This window comes from Delphinus delphis, chromosome 4 (assembly GCF_949987515.2).
Source record: "Delphinus delphis chromosome 4, mDelDel1.2, whole genome shotgun sequence".
In the NCBI taxonomy this organism is placed as follows: domain Eukaryota; kingdom Metazoa; phylum Chordata; class Mammalia; order Artiodactyla; family Delphinidae; genus Delphinus; species Delphinus delphis.
This window is the reverse complement of record NC_082686.1, coordinates 65328653-65346212: the sequence shown is the minus strand read 5'-3', so window position 1 is coordinate 65346212 and position 17560 is coordinate 65328653. Positions and strand designations below refer to the sequence as shown.

The window sequence follows — 17560 nt, the reverse complement described above, 5'->3', positions numbered from 1 at the left end:
CAGGTGATTTCCATAGTGGGCCAAGGATATATGAGCTGTTACAACCCATTTTACAGTTGTAGAAACTGAGGCTCAGAAAAAAAATACATGGCCTCTAACAGTGACATTAGAGATCATGCAATAACAACACAATACCATTTTATCCAAAAGGGCCACAATAAGTAAATTTCAGTGGTGATCAATGACTTGATCATAAGAACAAAGGCCCAACACTTCCCTCTGCCTGCCTTAGCAAAGGCTCTTCCAGGTCATGATCTCTCTCTCTCTCTCTCTCTCTCAACCTGAGAGGATGGGCAGGGAAGAATGTTACCTGTGATCTGTCCCAGCTGGCCTTTGTAGAAATGTCCTACCATGCCCCCCACATGGGCCCCCAGGCTGACACCAATGATGTGGATTGAGGACTCTGACACACCCAGCACCTAGAACGGGTATTTACAGTGAGTTACATTTGTGTCACAGCAGCCCCTGGCCTTACAAGGATAACACTTTGCCCTGAGGCGTCAGAAGCAGAAGGTCTTGGGCATGACACACCAGCCACACGTGCTTTGGGAAAAAGTGCAGAATCTCACCCTGTTAACCACTTGCCCTCTCCCTGGGCTCCCCACCTTGACAACCCACTCACTTTCCCTTTGGTGTCCAAAGTATGTGAGGCATGACCATGGCCATTTCATCTTGAGGACCTAGAAGAGTCAGCCATTGGCACCTCTGATGTAACATGCAGTGGCATGTTTTACAGAGGAGCAAGCGGGAGGCTCAGAGAGGTTCAAAAACCTGCCCAAGGTCAGCACTGTAAGCGGCTAGGTTGAGATTTGAACCAAAGACCCACAGACTACTGGGTGGCTCTGCTTCCACCTAAAGCTCCTTCTCACATGTCACTTCCTTCTTTCTGACCCCTTGCTCCCCCGTAAGCAGCCAGAACTCACCCTAAGCTCTTCTACACCTACCAGGAGTTTACGGAGGAAACGGGAGATCTCGAGTCCCAGCTTAACCACATTTTCCACGGCTGAGAAGTAGACACCTGTAGAGCCATAAACCCAGTCCACAGCGATCACGTTAGCATCTGCTGCCTGCAGAAGGGCACTGATGAATTTGTCAATCCAGGAAGGCTTTGTTCCTAAAGCCCTAGATGGGGGGCCAAGAAAAGATAGGAAAATTAGCTTCCCAGCCAGCATCCATTGTCATGGAAATTACAATGACATTTCTATAAATAGAACAAACCCAGAGAAAGTCACAAGTAAGGGGTGGGGGGTGGGGGGTGGGGGTGGGGAGGGTGGGGGGTTGGGGGTGGGGGGTGGGGAGGGTTGGGGGTGCTGGTGGGGGGGTGGGGAGGGTGGGGGGGTGGGGGCTATGGGCACTAAATCCTACAACATTTTGAGCATAAGGAGGACATAATCTCAAAGTTAGCAGGGCTCCTGACTACACGTGTGGAGCCTGTGTGTAAATTATAAAAGAGTACCTTTGTTCCAGGTGGATGTAGCCTGAGGCCAGGGCTCAGAGCTCAGGTCAGAGTGCAGCCCTTGGCCCTCAGTCAGGTACCTCTGTGTAATGCATAGACCACACAAACCACTGCACTGACCCTGCTTGTGTTACTCATGGGAAAGAAAAGATAGCTTTGTGTATTAGAGTTAAGATTTGCAATCTTAATTCTCATTCTATAGTATAGGCACTTTCCTTGAGGATGTTTTCATTTACTCATTCATTCATTCACTCTTTCCTTCATTCAACAAATGGGCCAGGCAGTATGCTAGGTGCTTTGTGAGAAATAAAGAAAAATAAGATATATTCCTTATCCTTCTGGAACTTAGAGTATAATAGGACTTTTCTAGGAAAAGAAGAATAGGAAAAATTTCAGAGAGCTTTCCCAAGAGATTGGGAATGGGGAAGAAGTTTTCTCAATGGCCCAGAGCTTGCTTGCGTGGACAGGGGAGCCCAGACTGGGTGTATGCCAGGGAACGTGGCTTTGGGGCATCTGGGAGCGGGCAGCATAGTGAGGCTGCTGAGCTCTTCAGCTCCACTAGCTATCTCTGGGTTGAGGGCACACACTCAGCCTTGGGTAGTGGCTGAATGCAAGATTTGCCGGAGAAGAGACTTCGGCACAAGAGAGAGAAGGGATGCCTGAGGGAGGATGTGGCTGGGACCTGGAGTGAGGGACTGGAGAGGCAGAGAGAACCCAGAGATGAGGAAATGGTGACCCTTTGTGCAGTGCCCCGCTGTCCACCTCTTCATCAGGGCCCCCAACTCCAGCTGCTCCATAGTGCTACTCTTTCACCATGTTCTCTCCCTCTCTCCTCTCACCAACTTTTTTCTGTTTCCGGCATTCTCAGTGAGCTTTGGAGAGAAGATGTTGGAAGGAAGGGTGGTGATTAAATTGGGACTCAGAGACTATGCATTACAACAAAATTTGGCCGCAGGGCCTCAAAGAAGTTGAAGAAGTGTGTAGCATCTGAGAAACGCTAACCTCTGGGAGTGATGGAAGTGGAAGTTTCTTAGGTCATGAAACCCAGGAAGAAGAGAAGAAGAGGAGATAAAACCCTGGATAAGGGCTTCCCTGGTGGTACAGTGGTTGAGAGTCCGCCTGCTGATGCAGGGGACACGGGTTCGTGCCCCGGTCCAGGAAGATCCCACATGCCACGGAGCGGCTGGGACCGTGAACCGTGGCCGCTGAGCCTGTGCGTCTGGAGCCTGTGCTCCGCAATGGGAGAGGTCACAACAGTGAGAGGCCCACGTACCGCAAAAAAACCCAAAAAACCCTGGATAAAAACACCACGATGTTACCCCTGAGTGATTGCACAAAGCTTACGACCTCACTGGCTGAGATGAATCATGCAACCCACACTTCAGGGAGGAAAGGATCACTGAGACCATCTCTACAACTTCCCTTTTATTCAGATATGGAAACCGAGGCTCCGTGTGCTAAAGTGACTTGCCCAGGCTCACACATATTTACAGTTGGAGAGTGTGTCCAGGGTCACACATATTTACAGTTAGCAGAGGAGTAACGTATGTGACCAACAAGAAAGAACAACAGAATGTGTGTTCAAGCTGCTATGAGACATCTTCAAAGTCAGCAGGAGGTGAGCAATGGGACCTGTGACAGGCAGTAAATCCATTTCTCCTTTTGCTCCCCACTAACTTCCTATGGCATTATGGTCACTTTCTAGCTCTTAGCTGAGGTGATCCTATTGGTTGGTTGGCTCCCACCTGAATCCATGGATAACTAGCTTGGTTCCTAGAGTGGCATTGAACCCCAAGTTCCGGATGTCACTACTTTCTTCCACGAGCTGCCCACAGAGAGGATCAGAAGGGGTGAAGAGGAGAAAGTGGGCTTTGAGATTGGTGCCTTGGAGAAGATTAGCATTCTGGAAGTCAGTGCACTTTGTCTGTGGGGTAGGAGGTGCATCTCCTAGAGGAAAAAACAAACAAACAAATAAAAACCCAAGGAACATCCAAGGTGAGGTCATCTGTTCTTAAAAGGAAAAAAGGTGTTCTTGAAAGGAAGAGAGAAACAAGGGCTTATAGGCATTCATCATAAATCAGCAAGTGTAATAATCAGACTCATTTATTAAAGGCATCACTTCTGTAACCAAAGTCTGTGTATATTTTTCATGTATAAAGATAAAATACCAGAGAAGAATATGAATATTGCTCAGCTAGAGAAGATTAAAGGCCATGGTGAAATGGATATTGTCATGGGCTAAACTGAGTCCCCCGACACCTGCATAAATTCATGTGTTGAAGTCCTAACCCCTCATACCTCAGAATGTGACTATATTTGGAGATAGGGTCCCTACAGAGGTAATTACATTGAAATGAAGCCTTTAGGGTGGACCCTTATTCAATATGACTGGTGTCCTAATAAGAAGAGGCAATTTGGTCACAGAGAAGAAAGATGATGTGAAGACACATGGAGTAGACAGCCATCTACAAGCCAAAGAGAGAGGCCTGGAATGGCTCCTTCACTCACAGCCCTCAGAAGGAACAAACCCTACTGCCACCTTAATCTCAGACTTCCAGCCTCCAGAACTGGGAGATGATAAACTTCTGTTGTTTAAGCCACCCAGGCATTTTGTTACAGCAGTCCTAGCTAAATAATACAGTTTTCTGGGCTATGAAATGAGCAGTTGCCCTGGGGACTAGGCTCATTCTGGTCTGAGCACCCCATTCCAGAGGGTTTCAAACTGCCCCCTCCAGCCTCATCACTTCTTTTCCTTATGAGCAGTCCAGAGCCACTCCAGAGCCTTCCAGCACCCAGCACATGGCTGCCCAGCCAGATGGTAGAGAGGACCCTTAATGAGCTGTATGTATTCTACAGTGCCTTCCAACAGGTACGTTTAAACGGGATATTTTATGGTCAAGTTCACTGAAAGGCCTTCTGCAATACTGAACCGAAACAACAGCATGAAACTCCTGCTTCCCAGGGAGCTAAAAATCTGGCCTATCTTCAATACCCAACAGCCCACCCTCACGCCTGTGATAAAGAAGGGGGGCACCTGACACCCAGTTGGTCTTACAGAAAGAGACCGGCTGGGGCAGCAGGGCACACACTGTCGCACTGGGCCCCCAGCCCCGAAGTCCTGGTGCTGTTAGCAGCTACCTCACATTCCTGCCATGGGACAAAACTGTCTGTGGAATCAGAAGACAGGTCCAGGTTGCAGACTGATTTGTGCAGGGCTCTTCACGAGGAAGACAGCTATTTCAGGTTTCTGGAATGGTTATCTGCCTTCAGAGGTAACGGGGGAGCACATGTACAACAAGCAAGTGGATCTGGGGTGTGCTGGGCTGTGGAACTGTGAGCAGATTGTGGGAACCGCACCCTTAGAGAGTGCTGACAGTGGTTTCCTCAGCTCTGCACCTAAGCCCCAGACCTGGTCCCTGAGGCCCCTTGTATCTCCCTTCTGAGCAGCCAGGTCTTGGACACCCCAGCGATGAAGCCCACTATGACTGTGCAGGCCCCCAGGCTCCTCAGCCTGTGGCAACTTGAGCCCCCATGGAACACAAGAGAGAACGATGCCTGACGACTACTTCATCTGCCTTCCCCCAACTCTTTGAAGAAAAGGTGAGAGGACTCTGCTTGAGCATGAGACTTGAACCACATACATGAATACATTTGCTCTATTGGTCATGTAGGGAAGTTTGCATCCATCAGACAGAGAATTAAGCGTCCTTTTAAATAAGCATAGTATGTCACAGAGCAAGGCCCAACAAGCATCACAGAATCAATATACTCCAGACAACGTTATCTAAATAAGATGTAATAAAATTACAAATCAGTAACAAAAGTTATTTAAAGACACATTTGGAGGTTTTAAAATTCCCTTTTAAGTAATGAATGAGTTAAAGAATAATCACAATGGAGACTAGATAATATTAAAAACTAAATAACAGTAAAACCAATACAATATCAAAACTTGAGTTAAAGTAGCTAAAACAGTACTAGGCTGATATCTATAACCATAAATGTAAATATCAGGGGAAAATGGGGAAAGACACAGATTAGGTAAATTAATCTTATAACTCAGAAAGCTGAAAAAGAATAATACAGCAACACCAAATAAAATGTAGGGAAAGAAATATAAAGGAAATAGTTAAGGGACTTCCCTAGTGGCGCAGTGGATAAAAAAAAAAAAAATCTGCCGGCCAGCGCAGGGGACACAGGTTTGAACCCTGGTCCGGGAAGATCCCACATGCCATGGAGCAACTAAGCCCGTGCGCCACAGCTACTGAGCCTGCTGTCTAGAGCCCAAGAGCCACAACTACTGAAGCCCACGCGGCTAGAGCCCATGCTCCGCAGCAAGAGAAGCCACCACAACGAGAAGCCCATGTACAACAACAAAAAGTAACCCCCATTCGCCGCAACTATAGAAAGCCCGCGCACAGCAATGAAGACCCAATGCAGCCAAAAATAAATAAAATTAAATCTTTAAAAAAAAAAAAAGGAAGTAGTTGAAATTAAATAAAACAATGAATATGAACAGCATCAGTAGCTGCTCAGTCCATGCAGTTGCTCAGGCCGACCTTCCTGGAGGAATCTTTGACACTTTGTTTTCTGCCACCCCCGTACAATGGTGAGTAAATCCTCAGAACACAATATTCAGAATTAAACCATTCTCACTACCTACACTGGCACCACCTTGGTTTAAGCCACCATCATCTCTCAAAATTATGTAGCCTGTAATGCTTTTCCTGCCTTCATTCTTGTCCCCCTTCAGTCTATTTGCAACACAGTAGTAGAAAAGTAAATCAAATCATGTCACATCTCTGTGCAAAAGCCACAAGGCATTTCACTCAGAATAAAATCCAAAGTCCTAACAGTGGAAGAAAGCCCTAAATATCTTAGACCATCCCCTTGGGGAGCCCTTTGCCTGTCTGACTATTGCTTCCTCTGTTCCAGCCAGTCCTCCTAGCTCTTCCTCTCTCTAGACAGGTTCCCACCTGAGGGTCTTTGCACTAGCCATTCCTTCTGCCCAAAGTGTCTTTCTCTGGACATCCATGTGACTAATTCCCTCTCCTCCTTTAAGTCTTTGCTTGTCAAATGTCATCTTCTTTCCTCTAACCCCCTATTATATTTATTATTTATTTGGCTACTCTGGGTCTTAGTTGCAGCATGTGGGATCTAGTTCCCTGACGACGGATCGAACCCAGGCCCCCTGCATTGTAAGTGTGGAATCTTAGCCACTGGACCACCAAGGAAGTCCCTAACCCTCTATTTAAAATTGCAATCTGCCTCTGTGCCTCACCTCCGTTCTCTCAATTTTCTTTAACCTGATCTGTTTATTTTTATAGCAATCATCACCTAATGAAGATTTTTTATTTACCAGTTTATTATTAAATGTATTGTTTATTAATTTCCCCACATTAGAAGATACTTTCAAAGAAGGAAGGGATTTTTATCCATTCTGTTCACTCTACTGCCTAGACTAGAACCTGCCACACACAATAAACACCAAAAGGTAGTTCTCTGGAAAGAATAATAAACTAGATGTACTTAAAAAAAAAACAAACTAGATGTACTTTTGATAATAGAGTAAGAAAAAAAGGGGGAAGTCACAAATAAACAATATAGAGAATTAAAAGGGGATGTAAGCCCAGTAGATTTTTTAAACCACAAAATAGCATGTTTATACCCATCCAAGAGTTAAAAAATAGATATTTTCCTAGAAAATTGATAATCCCCTAGAAAACTATAGCTTACTAAAACTTAGTCAAGAAAGAAAAAACAGAAAATCAAATGTAAAACTGTAGTATAAAGGAATTGAAACAGTAGTTTTAAATCTATTCATCAAAAACCTCTATCAGGACAGATTTCACAGAGAAATTCTAACAATCCTTCAATTCCTATCTTACACATACTGTTCCAGAGAATAGAAAAGGGGAGAAAGAATCCAAACTCATTCTATGAAAATAGCCAAAATGTCAAAACTGGACAAGGAAAGAAGGAGAAAGGAAAAACTAAAGGCCAGTTTCACTATTACACACAGACATAAAAATCCTAGATAAAATGTCAAATCCTTCAAGGATAACAAGTATACGTCATGACCAAGCAGGGTTTAATCCAAAAAATGAAAAGATGGTTTAACATTAGAAAATGTATCAATGTAATTCACATATGAACAAATTAAAGAAAAATACCATATGCTCAACTCAATAGATGTAGGGAAAAAACACACGATAAAATTCAATACCCAACACTCCTTAACATAAGGAAAGAAGGGTACCTACCCAAAGCCTATAGCAATGATTATAGTTATTGGTGAAATGTTAGAAGCATTCCATTCAGAACTGGGAACAAATGAGAACGTCTGCTATCAGTGCTTCTATTAAATATTGGACTGGATGTCCTAGTCCTAGCTAGTAAAACAAGACAATAAAACAGGATAAAAATTATAAGGTTTGAAAAGGGGGAGAAAAAATTGCCGATATTTGCAGACAATAGGATTGAACTGTCCGTCATTCAAGACTATGGAATGTGGCACAGTGAATCATGCTCAGATACCCCATCCCTCCAAGCACCACTTTAGCCAAAGAGTAGTGACAGATGAATATCCAAAAGAGAGAGAGAAAAAGACATAGACAATCTCAAATATAAAAATAATATCTCCAAAACAGGAACAAGAATAGAATTGCAAAATGGTGATGGGTTCCAGGTCTGAGAGAAGACAGTGGTTGTAAGAATTCAGTTTTGTGAGGTAAGCGGGGTCCAAAAGTGCTCCAAGTCAGGTGTGGAAGACCCACCAGTGGTAGCCAGCGGTGGAGAGGGGCTCCCCAACTCAGGAAAGGAAGCTAACAACAAAAACCATACAAACAAAAACAGCTATTGACTTTTTACTGGGGCTACAGCTTTATTTAGGGAGACAGGATGGAAAGACAAGGCCTCACTCACAGGAGCTGAGACAACGCACCTTTCTGGAGGAGAGAGGGCAAAGATAGGGGCTCGGGTGGGGAGACAGAGAGATGAAGAGAGAGACTGAAAACAAACTTTTCATTGAAAATTAAAATGGAACTTATCTATTGTGTCAGAAGTCAAGATAAGAGTTATCTTTGGGGCAGTAGTGAGTAAGATGGGATACAGGGAATGGGTTTTAAGAATCTGATAACATTTTATTTCTTGATCTGAATGATGGTTACACAGGTGAAATCATTCTGAAAATTCATTAACCTGTGTACCTTTCTGTATGTATGTTGTACTTCAGTAACTAATTTACTTTTTAAAAAGGTTGAAAACAAATATATAAAGTAATCAAATGTTTACACAGATAGTCGATAAAGCCAATAAGTGGATGATGAATTCATTCCAGGTGAAATAAAGTTTTAAAAATCTTTGACAAAGCTTTAAAATAAGTATGCTGAGAATATACAAGGATAAAAATAAAGACAGAGCATAAGAAATTATGAAATAAAAACAGGCATAAATGATAAGATATATAGTAAAAAGCTAATTAGAAAAAGGAAATGAAAAAGATAGTCATGGAAATAAAAATGGAATCAATGCTATAATGTCTAGTACAGAAGAAGTAAAAGAGGCTTTTTAATATGAAAGTGCAGTTAAAAAGTACAGACAATAGATGGAGAGGCTCCAACATTTAACTAGTAGCTGTTCTCTAAAGGAAGAGAATAGGAGAAGAAACAATATTTTGAAAAGGTAATTGCTAAGAATTTTCCATAACTGAAAAAAGATATGCGTTCTCTAATCACAAGTTATACTCAGGGTAATGAGCAAGATAAAAAGGAAATAAATCTATACAAATAGGCAGATGATAGTAAAACTGCAGAACATTAAGTATAAAAGATATTCTTAAAAATTCCCAGACAAATGCATTGGAAAATTTAAAAGCAATGAAAAATATAATTTCCTGAAACTTGACTCAAGAAGAAATAAAAATCCAAATAAACCTACTAGCACCAAAAAAAGAAAAAATCAAACTGGTAATCAAGAGTCTTCTCTGGCCCTAAAATACGCTAGAGCCAGATGGTTTTATTTGAGAACTCCACCAAACCTCTAAATTACAAGTAACCTTTATCTTATATAAAACTGTTTCATAGAACAGAAACTTATCTTATGTGGTTATAATCATCTTAGTATCAAGACCAGAGAAGGGCAATACAAGAAAAAAAAATGATACATAAATTTCCTTTATGAACAAATATACAAAATAATAAATATATACAAAAATAAAAATAAATGTTGGCAAATAAAATTCAACATCATATTAAAAAATACCCCACAGGAGTAGGAAAAAAACAATACCCCATGACCACAAGATTTGTCCCTGGTGATCTTCATCTAAACCCATAAAGTTTAGAAGAAAATATGAAAGATTATGTTTATAAGAAGATTGATTAAACAAGACACCAGAAGCACAAATCACAATATGAAATAAAAATTAAGACAACAGTGTAATGCTATTTTTTCTATGAGACTGACAATATGAAAAACATTTGATAATACAAAGTGTTGTTGGAGAGTGTGGGAAAACAGACGTGCTCACGTACAAATCAACAGTTATAACTTCTTTGCAGGGCAGTTTTTCTCACATTTATCAAAAATGTGTAAGATATAAATCCTTTTAGATCTAGTATATAGTGTATAAACAGCCACTTCATAAAACAAGATATATGGTTACTTTACATACACACACGCACACACACACACATGCACTCAGATAAATGATTGCGTTAGGAGAAAGCACATGTGAAGCTAAGTAGCACCTTTTCAACGCCAACCGTTGATGCAGGGAAGGGGTGAGCAGGGGCCTGTGGTGTTGCAAGGGAAGTATGAATCATGGAGGCCTTCTTGGAAGACGTGAAGAGCAGAAATGAACAAAAAGGTAGTGTGAGCAACTACAGGCATAAAGAATGACACACCCTAAAGCTGGGGAATGAGAATTAAATGTCTTGTGGACATGACACAAAGGCAGTCTGCTGTTGGGGGTAGAGGGAAGGGAGCTTTCCAAGGGTGATGCCACTGCTGGTCAGAGGAGGGGATTTTACTCTTCCGAGATGCCCTACGCCATAAGAGGGTTTAGATTTGCTATATTAAGCAAGGGAGAGTGGTGGGTGGGGTTTTCGCTGGGTAAGGCACCGTGCAAATGGCATCTGAGGGAAACTGTGCTAAAGGTCATTGGTTATCTGTGGTGAACAGGACTAGTTATCATAGTACTGCCAAGAGGGATGACAAGCCTGAACTTGAGCTGGGTCGGCAAGAACAGAAAGGACCTCTAACGATCTCAATGACAAACTTGTTGTTAGTTTGGAAATTTTAAATTTTAAAATTAAATATATCTTGGAACAATGGATATTTACAGGGGGAAAATGAATCATGTTTTGGAATTAATCACATTTTATTTTTTTATACTCTTCCTGGCTTGTGCAAGGTGAAAAGGAGTAACGCAGATTTTAGAAAAATGAGTAAAACAACTAGAGGAAGTTCAATTTTTGTGACTTAAGAAAGTGCTGTCATTCCCATTATGATTGAAGGTTTTTTTCTCCCTCTTTTAAATACATCTCAGGAGAGGGCTTTTAGGGGACCTTCCAAAGGTTAGCGCTACATAAATAGATGGCTTGAAAAAATAGAATTATTGACCGAAAGAAGTCCCACCCAAGGCCCCAGCGCCGACTTACCTGTACTTCCAACACTGAGCCACAGAAGAAGCCCCCATGACCAGAAGCAGCCCTCCCAGGGGTCTGGGGCCATCGTTGAGCTGGAAGTCTCAGAGCTGGGGTGAAGCCGACCCCTAATGACAAAGAGATCTCATAACCCAGGCTCTCACAGTTTTGAACACTAAACGCCCACTCGGGTCTCACTAATCATTAACTGGCCTCATGACCTGTAACAGGTCTCTCCCTATTTGTCTAACTTCCCCAGTTTTTCTGTTTCTTCTTCTCAATGAAATGAAATATACTTTTTTCTTTTCTTTTTTTTAAAGCAGGGGACAATGAAACACATTGCCCTTCCTCTCTGAGCCAAACATCATCAGGAAACTATTTCCTGCACCTCTCCCACTTCCCATTATAAAATGTTAGTAAAAACCAAGGCAGAAGTCTTTGATCTCTAGGGGATCACAAACCCACATTGTCCCAGAGTCATCTGTGGATGTGTTTGCCCCCTAGGAGGACTCTGAGTGGCTTGAGGGCAAAGGCCTTCTCTTTTCATTTTTGAGTCCCCAGTGCCCAGCACAGAGCTGAGCCAACAACGTATTAATATGTTTCGTGTACATTTAACGGAAATAACGAAAGAAGATGAAGTTGGCCTCTGAGAGTACTATCCTTTGATAGAATCTTGGGGCTAGAAGTCCAACCTCTAAGAAGAGTCGTTCAGTGTCTTGAATTCACTGATAAGAAACAAAGAAATAGAGAATGAAAATGACCTATGGAGACCCTTCTGCTGGAAGTGGCAGAGCTGGCCTGGAACCAGGGTGTTTCCAGTATACCGCGTGGCCTCTTCACCCAAAGGAGTGGCAGAAACCACAGAGCGCTAGTTCTAGATGGGTCAGGGGAAGGGGGAGCCACCATACTTGCCCAGCTCTCCTTAATTGCAGCATATTGCTGTGAGGCAGAGAACCCAACAGGGCAGTATGGAACTTTCTGGACCATAGCTCTGTGAGGGGAGTACTATCTACATACAGCTTCAGGGTATAGAGGGGTTAAGTACCTTGCACAAGCTCATGCAGAGCTGGGGTTTGAAGCAGGACAACCTAGCTCCCGAGGCCATGCTCTGAACCACTGTGCCAACAGGCGGCACCAACCACTGCACCAAGCCGTGCCAGGCCTGCCCAAGACAGGGATAAACTGATTTTGGAGGGGCCAGCCCTTGCTTCCCCTCCTGCACATGATGCCACTGATCAGGTGCTGTTGCCACCAGCAAGGGCACTACTGAAGGCTGTTCTAACGTCAGAGACCAAGCCAGGTGTAGAGGTCCACCAGGTCCTCAGAGAAAATAAGCCAGGATGGGACTAGATGTGCAAGAGATTTATCAGGGATAAGACCTGTGACGAATAAAAAGGGGAGCTGAAGACAGTAGGGAGACCCTTTAGACCCTGCTGCAGGGCTGACACCTGCGCAGGACAGGGAGAAGGAAAGAGGATTGCACAGGAAGCCCCAGAACACCATGCAGTTCCTGGAATGTCCTGGCCAAGGCAGTGGGGAAGCCTCAAGCTGAAGTCTCTTGTGAAAATGAGCTGTGTTAGCAGCCTTGCCCTGCTCAGTCACTAGCTGGGGGCAGTCTCAGCACAAAGACGAGGCTAGATCCAGAAGGGCAGCAACCAGGACCATCAGTCAATTAGGTTCCTCACAGCAGGAGACTGAGGACTGCATTCTCCTGGCCACTCCATCACACCCAGAGCTGGCCCGTCAGGCCAGTCATTCCAGCTTTTCCAGCACAGTGTTCCCTGTGCAACATCAACACAGCTGACTTGTAGAGAGTGCCCTCCCTGTCACATTCATCATCTGGTGCAGTGCTCTCCACATGGGGCTGGAGTGGTCCTGGGCCAGACCACCTGCCTCAGAATCACCCAGGGGACGGGGGGCAGACCACTGGGCCCAAGCCAGACACACTGAATGAGACGCCTTGGGGTTGGGCCCCAGACTCTGCAGTTCTAACAGGCTCCGCAGATGACTGTATGCACGCCAGAGCCACTAGTCTTCTGTTAATTCTAACCACAGCCATCTCCGTTTCACCAGTGAGGAAACTAAAAGCTCACAGAGGCCAGAGACCTGGGGAGCCCTGCTTCAGGGGGCCAAGAAAGCGAGGTCCTCCTGGAAAGTGAGGTGACGTGTTTTAGAAGGTGAGGATAGAGATCTTTCTACAGGAGACACTGGTAGGGAACACCACCTTATAATCAGTGTATATGGTCCGTCTCCGCCAGGGAGAATGTCAGCCTCGGGAGGGCAAAATTCTGGTCTCTTTTGTTCGGTGAGGTGTCCCCAGCGTCTAGCACAGTGCCTGCCACACAGCCAGTGCTCAGTCTTTGCTAAGGAAAGGCATGGTACCTCTGGTATGGTGTGCTCGTTTAGAGAGGGCAGTGGGAAGGGGTCTGATCCCAGGACCACACCGAGGCCCCCACGGTGCAGTGGAGTCAGATGGCTTTACTGGCCTAGGATCTAGGAGCACAGGGAGGCAAGCAAGAGACCAAGGACACTGGGTTCAATATCCAGCGCTCATTGCTCAGGGCTCCCTGTCGCGTGCCTGCTGTCTAGAACTGTGCTTGGCACATAATAGGTGCTCGTTAAACACTTGTTTTGAAAGAAAGGGAGGAGAGGAAGAGAAGGGAGTGGAGGGGAAGAGAGGAAGCTACTGGCTACAACCCCTGGAATCCATAGAATCTCTTTCGGCCTTTCCTGCCTGCCTCTTCCCAGCTCAGATTCCCAGCTTCCTCACCTTCCTTCAGGATCCCGGGCTGACAGTTCCATAAATGAATAAGCCTTTATGTGTGTGGGCATGAGTGCATCATGCACACATGTATAGAAGCATGGCCTTCAGTTTAGGGGTGGGGTTGGGAGTGGGGGGGATATAAACTAACATACTAACTAATATAAAATCATCTTAGGAAATTATAATTCTGAGCCTCACCAGTTTATTCTATCCCATCCTTTCTGAACTTTTTACACGCTTGCTGACCCACTACACAAACCCTCTGCACCTTGCTTTTCCCACTAAACAAAATTCTTTCCACCTGCCTCATTTGTTTTTTAAGGGTGCATAGAAACCCAGTAGAACTTCTCATGAAATTTTAGTGCACAGCCCAAGATGACTCAAGCCCCTATCCTACTCGATTTTCAGGAAGTCTGAACTTTTGCCAGGTTCCTTTCCAATTTGAGGTGAAGACCATGATTTTGGAGCCTCCACTCCTGGTGTTCCATATGTACTGCATGTGTATACACGTGCGTGCACAGGCGTGCACGCACATACACACCCATTCTCAGAACAAACCATAATACACGAGCATAAGGCCATCTAAACTCTTGTAAAGAGAATACTTCATGCCCTTCGTGCCCCAAACCACATAACTTTGCTTTCATTTTAAAGCTGTCTATATTGTCTCTGTTTTCCTTGGAAGAAAAGGTAGACCCTTGCTTTACACTTGTCAGGAAAATGTATCACAGGTGTCTCCAGACCTCCAAATTTTGAGAAAGACTGAAAATTGCAGCTTTTAAATGACAGTTTGATGCCAAATTCTATGGTTTAGTTTTTGCTCCCTGAGATCTCCTAACTTCAAAGTAAAATGACTTGTGAACCTTGAGAGCTTGTTGCTGGGTGTGCAGTACTGTAGGGCGATTCCCCGAGAAGCTCGAAGGAAGAGGACACCCCGGGGGTCCCCTTGTTGTGCCTTCTAAGTGGTGGAAGAAACTGGCTGGAAGTGACCCATCTGCCCATTCCACGGGTTCAGCTGGGCTCAGCTCTGCCCACTCCTACCCCTGCCCCCAACGTGCATCTCAAACCCACCACCATCTTTCCTTTCGATGTCACCTCATAGCTGTGGGAAGGTGGAGAGAGGCCACAGGCTGCTGCCAGCACCATCTCACTCCTGGGTTTCATTTTGGCTTTGTCTAAGGAAACATTTTCTAATTATAGCCAACAATTAGAGTGTGGTAGGATTGGAGACAAGCAGACCTGGGTTAAACTCCAGCTCCATCTCACCCCAGCCGTGTGACTTCAGCTGGATGGCAGCTTCTCTGAGCCCCAGTTCTTCACCTGTTAACAAGCTCTAGTAAACTGCCTGACGCACAGCAACTCTTTCTTCCTCCTCTTGTCCTTCCTTCCCCAAAGGAGAGAGTCTCACCAACTCCCTAGGTGTCAATATCCCCAAACCGAAACCCCAGGGATGAGAAAATGATGGCAAGACTGATGGCCCTCTCTGCCATGCCTAGATGACCCCTGGGTCCTTAACCAGACCCCATTCCTTGAGGAGCTGATCCACTGGGATGGTTGACTGTGAGTGAAATCATCAGAGTCTCTATTCCCTCCCTCACCACCCCCAGTAGCTCTGGCTGTTTTAAAAAGATGCACATTTACTTGCCCTGGAGAGGTGGAGACAGAAGAGGAAGTGGAGAATGTGTGGTTGAAGAAGCTTGGAGAAGGGCAGATGAGGCCATTGCAGATCTTAAAAACGTATATATTGCCAAGACTTCTAGTAACATCTAGCAATCTTAGGTACCAAAGAAAGCAAATCAAGTACCATCATTTAGCAGGTCAAAAAATACCATTAATCCCTGTAATGTTACTCATGACCTATTCTGTTTTTCAGAACACAGATGTTAACTTGATTAGCATAACAAGTTCATACTGTCATTCAGGTCATCTTTTAAATTTACTCTAACACTATGCATATAATTAAGTCTGTTGTCTCTTTCCTCTGTTCATTCTGGTCCTCCCTCCTCTCTCTCATTCTCTCTCTCTCTCACTCTCTCTCTCTCTCTCTCTCTCTCTCTCTGTCTCTCTCTGTCTCTCTCTGTCTCTCTCTCTCTCTCTCACACACAAACACACACCCCAGCACTCACAGTCAGGAGAGAAGGCAGAGCCCAGGAGCCCAGGTGCGGGTAGGTGGAGACAGAGGTGAGGATGGGTGTGACAGTTGTTCTCTTTCGATGGCTTCTATTTTCTCAGAGAAATAGGAAGCAAAGCTGCCAATTGAGAGTCAAGCTTGGAGAGGAGGTTTTGAGGTTTGAGAAAAAGGAGTCCGAAAGTCTGATCTCTTTCTGAATTGTGACTGCTGTGAAGAGTGAGAATTTGCATAGCAAATAGAACAGGATCTTAAAAAGACGCTATCTCTTGTCTCCAATTGCAGCTGAAGTCCTACTGGCAAACAAAAAATGCTACGTCTTCACCCTCCTACCCTGCCGGGACCCCGTTCACCGCCACGCACACACCTCCACCACTACATTCTAAAGAGACTGGAAGGCCTTGGAAAGACAAATCCCAGTGGGACTTACTAGAAGGCAGCAGAACTGCTCTAGGAGACCTCCCTTCCCCACCTCCCCTAGCCGAAAATGAGCCGTTTGAAGGAAAAATCACAAGAATCCTAAGTTCTATGGGGGGTTTCCCATCCCTTCCTGAAAGGGAAGGAAAGGTGGTGCTCTACCTCACCCTCACAACAAAGCCAAATGAGGGGGGCTACCAGCTGAGAGTGAGGGTGACCACATGAAGGTGACAGTGGCATCTGCTACCAAGTCGGCTGTCTGCTAGGCAGCCTGATCCGTCCTCCTGATCTGTCCTATTTGAGATGGATGGGGGAAATGTAGACAGCAGCAGGTGGGGCAGGCTGCACTCTCAGTGGTGGATGTGACCGGGAAGGATGAGTCTCCCTTGGGTTGAGTAGAGCCCTCAGAAGACAACTGGCTTGACCCTTGCCCATCAGGGCTCCACTGGTGAGGGTGGTCTAGGGCAACACTGGAGAGGGACAGGGAACCCCAAGAGAGGGAGGCAAGGAATGAAAGAGGCATCCATGTCTCCATTTCTCCTCTAAGTCCTCTGGGCCCGGGACTGACTATGGTGGGGAGAAAGGAGGACATGACATTAAAGTGTTAGAATTGATCAAACTGGACTGGGATTCCTACTTCTGGGTATATACCCAAAGGAAATGAAAACAGGGTAACAAAGAGATATCTGTGTCCCATGTTTATCGCAGCATTATTCATGATAGCCAAGATATGGACACAACTCAAGGGGCTGTCACCTGATGAATGGATAAAGAAGATGTAGTACATATATACAATGGAATATTATTCAGCTATGAGAAATCCTGCCATTCGTTGACAACATCAGTGGACCTTAGGGCATTATGCTAAGTGAAATCAGCCACAGAGAAAGATAGATATTACACGACATTACTTATATGTGGAAGCTAAAAAAAAAAAAAGTCAAACTCATAGAAACAGAGTAGAAAATTGGTTGCCAGGGGCTGGTTGGGGGAAGCAGTGGTAGTGAGGGAAATAGAGAGAGGTTGGTAAAAGGGTACAAACTTTCAGCTATAAGCTGAATAAGGTCTGAGGATCTGATGTAAACCATGGTGACTATAGTTAATAACACTATATTGTGTAATTGAAATTTGCTAAGAGAGTAGAACTT

At 44.6% G+C, this 17560-nt stretch overlaps 1 protein-coding gene across 1 annotated transcript in view; it reads right to left on the bottom strand.

Moving 5' to 3' along the window:
• The window catches only part of PLA1A (phospholipase A1 member A), a 32720-nt gene extending 21350 nt beyond the window's left edge, over positions 1-11370 (bottom strand). Inside the window, 4 exon segments of the mRNA XM_060010708.1 lie at positions 234-419; positions 945-1122; positions 3202-3403; positions 11119-11370. Of these exon segments, the coding sequence (XP_059866691.1) occupies positions 234-419; positions 945-1122; positions 3202-3403; positions 11119-11191 (639 nt within the window). The 5' untranslated portion in view covers positions 11192-11370.
• Between the last annotated feature and the right edge of the window lie 6190 nt (positions 11371-17560).